Source organism: Austrofundulus limnaeus, unplaced genomic scaffold (genome assembly GCF_001266775.1).
Source record: "Austrofundulus limnaeus strain Quisiro unplaced genomic scaffold, Austrofundulus_limnaeus-1.0 Scaffold102, whole genome shotgun sequence".
NCBI classification, from domain to species: domain Eukaryota; kingdom Metazoa; phylum Chordata; class Actinopteri; order Cyprinodontiformes; family Rivulidae; genus Austrofundulus; species Austrofundulus limnaeus.
This window is the reverse complement of record NW_013952504.1, coordinates 787,993-792,374: the sequence shown is the minus strand read 5'-3', so window position 1 is coordinate 792,374 and position 4,382 is coordinate 787,993. Positions and strand designations below refer to the sequence as shown.

General features: G+C 34.6%; 1 protein-coding gene across 1 annotated transcript in view; it reads right to left on the bottom strand.

Moving 5' to 3' along the window:
- Positions 1-1,508: 1,508 nt before the first annotated feature.
- rbm20 (RNA binding motif protein 20) overlaps positions 1,509-4,382 on the bottom strand; it is a gene marked incomplete at its 5' end in the record, with an annotated part of 24,632 nt that continues 21,758 nt past the window's right edge. Inside the window, 1 exon segment of the mRNA XM_014013500.1 lies at positions 1,509-1,873. Coding sequence (XP_013868954.1) covers positions 1,805-1,873 — 69 coding nt within the window.

Sequence of the window (4,382 nt, the reverse complement as noted above, 5' to 3'; positions counted from 1 at the left end):
TAGTAATATATTTACTGAGAAAAATGGTGATGTGTTCAATACTTATTTTACCCGCTGTAAGTGAAGGGGGAAACATTGATGAGTTGTACTCTTTTTTTTAGCATAGAAATCTGAAAAATGAGGCTGTGTTTGTTCTGATACCTGACACTGCACCACTTGAAAATTAAAAAGGGCAATTTATTTTCAGCATAAATCCAAGATGTTGTGTGAAAACCCATCAAGGTCTGTTACAAAACAGCGTCATGAAGACCCACACCCCAGGCAGGTCAGGGATAAAGTTTAAAGCATGGTCAGGTTCTAAAACAATCTGTCAAACATCTTCTGTAGGACTGTTCAATCCAATATCCAAGGATGAAAAGACCACGGCCCAGCTGGGAACCTAGCAAGTCATGACCAAAGTGACGAGCTGAGCAAAAACCTCTGGAGGGGCTGCAGAGTGGGAGAATTTGTCAACAGACAGCAAATCTGAATTTTATGAATGAGGGGCAAGAAGAAAGCCATCACTGAACCTCCTGAGAGAGGAGGTGGAGGACTGCAAACATATTTCTGTTCACCTGGACAATCATCTGAAAATACAGCAAGCTGTTTACAAAAGGGACAAAGGAAACTCTAATTATTTCACAGGATCAACATCTCCTTATGGTTCCCCTCACTCGCTTTAAGAACGCTGGTGACCGTGCCTTCTCCTCCGTGGCCCCCCCAGGCTCTGGAACCAACTCCTTTTTAATCTGCGCTCCCTTGACAACATTGTCTCCTTCAAGAAACACCTAAAAACCCACTTTTTTTACTCAAGCGTTTAGCTAACCATTTCACTATTACTGCCAGTCTACCTCCATAGTGAATGCTCACCAACTACGGTATCTGTTTTTTTTTTCTATTATTGAACATAAGGCATATTTTTCTCTCCCCCATTCTCTATGTTTTGTGTATCTTTGTATATTTTGCTCTGCATTGACCATGTGTCTGAGTTACAATTTTAGAATTTAATCTTATTATGTTCTTATGTTTTATTCTGTTTCATTTTATTCTTTCCACCATTTTTACTTTGTTAATGATTGTACAGCACCTTGTCAATGTATTTCTGTGAAAGGCGCTTTATAAATAAAATTTTACTTACTTTACACTTACTATTTGATATTGGTGTTAAGATGTTACTCTTTTAATAATTATTTTTCTGTTGGAGCATCAGAGTGCTGAGCAAACTGATTGAGAGAGCTGTGCTGGAGACCCCACAGCTGACTGTGCACAAAAAACAAGAACACGTTGAACAAGTTTCTCAATGTAACGCACAACACTGCACACCCTCTTACACCGCTCTAAACAAGTGCTTTAATCAGCTCTGCTACAACAGAACAAGAGCTTCTTCAACCTCACAGTTACTCTAATAGTATTAATGACAATAAGTTTACATTTTTTTTGTTTTTAATTTAAAATAAAACAGTGCAGTTTGTATTTCATTTTATTCCATTTCATTTAGTTTAATGTAAATAAAACATTGCACTCTCAGGAACATGAAATATTTTAAGTGCACTTAAAGGAAATTCATTATTTTTTTAAAATAACTAATAAAAAAATGAAGCTAAATCCTGTGTCCTCATTTCTCTTTGAGTATGTACAAAACTGAAAAATTCAAGACCTCAGTGTCCCCCTGAACAAAAACAAATAATTATTACAGCTGTCCACAAATTCAAGCTTCTTTGTTTCACATTGTCAAAGTTTTCATTTCCCAAAGTGTTGCACAAACTGCACGTTTGCTAATCCTCCTCTGCGGTTTGTAGGCCAGAGGTCAAAGGTCAGGATGGTGTCACTGTGCAGACGGTTGTTCGGTGATTCCACTCCGCAGACTCTCCTCTGCCAACTGGGACAGATATTTCTGGATAAAAAGAATAAAACATGTGTTAAATAAAACAACCTATCAGACTGTATTAGCCTGAGAGGATGTTTATTAATATTTGTACAATACAACAGCATTACAACAGTACAGTGAAAACCAACAAAGTTGTGTTTCACCTCTGTCTTTTGTGGATTTTTTTCATGGAACCTGGTCTGCAGTAACCTGTGTGGTATCACTGAAACTGTAAATACAACAAATTTTTTTAATCTTTTCTTGTGCTTTTTTGTGAGTTTTCAAGCTACATTATTATGAATAATATAATTTTATAATTTAACACAAATATTAATGCAAATATAGTGTAAGAAAAATACGTGTTCAATACGACTGAAGTCAAGATGAAAACACAATTGTTAAATAAAATGATTTGTGTACGGAATAAAATCATACAACACCAGAATTCTGGACCTGAGTGAGGTTTATTTGTCACCGGCTGACAAGGAAAACCACACATGCCAAAACCCAGGAAGTACATCTTTTTATACACGATTCTTCAATGCCTGAGTTCGCCCCCTACTGACCTATGGCTGAATCACAGGCATTCATCCAATAAACTCAACCTAATGTTATCATAACGGTTCACTTATGTGTTGTTTATGATTCGGGCATGTAACTACTCTATATCAATTAACACATAATAGATCAAATGTTATAAAAATATTACATAAAGGAAACCCTAATAATCTAGTGTTATGCTTCTAACATCAGTACTAATTTGCAATAACTATTTTAATAACTAATTTCTTCAATAGTTCCATAAAAACGAAAATACTTCAGTACGTGATGCATGCTGTGCCCTTGCTCCTCCTGGAGCGCAGCTTTTCTGCCTTCTAACAGTGATAAATGATGTGTAGCTGTTTACATCTTGTGTGTTCTTGTTTGGTTCTTACGGTATTAGGACGCCACCACAAAAACACTGTAGAATTGGTAACGCTTGCTTTTACGGTACACTTATTACCATGTAATTACGTGATAATTAGGGTACAAAATAAAAACTACTGTTAGTAAAACTACCTTTATTGGGTAACTACAATCAAATTACTATTAAATAGTAACTCACTATATTTATGACCAAAAGAATGCAACTAAATTTTGGGATTAGTGGTTAATTGCAATAAATTATAACTTTAAAGCTGTCCAAATTACCTACTACTTATTTTGGTGTTACATAGTGAATTATAATACATTTCCAGGTAAGTGCTATATTGATTGATTGATTATTTATTTATTTCAAGTTAGTCAAAACAAAATTATATTCGTTAATCATATTAGATTCGAATAGAGAAAAGAAAAAAAAGAGAATAAAAATGATTTATAATGACTAACACACTCGATCCTTTAAAAAAACAAAATACAATAAAGAAAAAAATAACTAAATTGAAAAGGAGTGGGATGAAGACAAGCTTGTTTACTCCCACTCCCATTCACACATTCTTTATACAGATTCCACCATTACAGATGATCAATCATTATTATAAAACTAATTGTCATAACCTAACACAATGTAATGACCCATCAACAGCATTACATAAATATGATGCTTCAATACTATATACATTTGTGTGTACACATATACACCTGCGCACACACACATACCCATATGTACATACACACTAACCTGCATATCTACAATTGAACATATTCATACAATTACCATTACAATGTTAAATTGTACTTATTCCTTTTATGCATTATGATATAATTTTTTATTTCTATATACTTACTATACTTTACTGTAGACATTTACATAGTAAAGTTACCACCTAATTACATGTAATAAGGTAGTAATTACATTTTAATTACCGTATATTTTTATTACCATGTAAAAGAAAGCGTTACTGTAGAATTTTACTGGACCGCATGCAGTAACCACATTTGTTCACGATTTGTTGGCACTCTAAGAAGGTTTCCTTCATTTAATTCATTCATCCAACTATTATATTTCAGAATCAGTATTCTGAGTCTGAAATATAATAGTTGGTGTTTTTCTGTGTTTAGTTTTCTGTTTTGACTTTTTTGTGTTTAAATCTTATGTTCAGTTTCTGGATTTACTTTGTGTTTAGTTAGATTTTTGCTTCCTTGTGTTTCTGCCTTTCTAAGTACATTTCCACAGAGTCTCTGCTCCCCAGTCATCCTGGCATGTCCCTGTTTCATGTGTCACAGCTGCAGCCACTTCTCTCTTCTCTTCCCCAATCTCTTTCAGGGTTCACTCACTTTACGTTTTCTAACACAGTGGCCACACCTCCGTGCTTCCCCTCAAGTCTCTTTGGGCGTCCCTTTTTCTGATTTTCAGTTTTTGCTGTTAAGACAGCTTTTTGTCCTGGAGCCAAACTCACACATCTGTGACACTAAACCGCTTTAATATGAAAAGATTAGACAAAACTCTCAATCATCATTAGTAATACAGCTGGTAAAATAAAAATTGAACATGTCACCATTTTTCTCAGTAAATATATTACTAGAGGTGCTAATGACATGAAATTTTCACCAG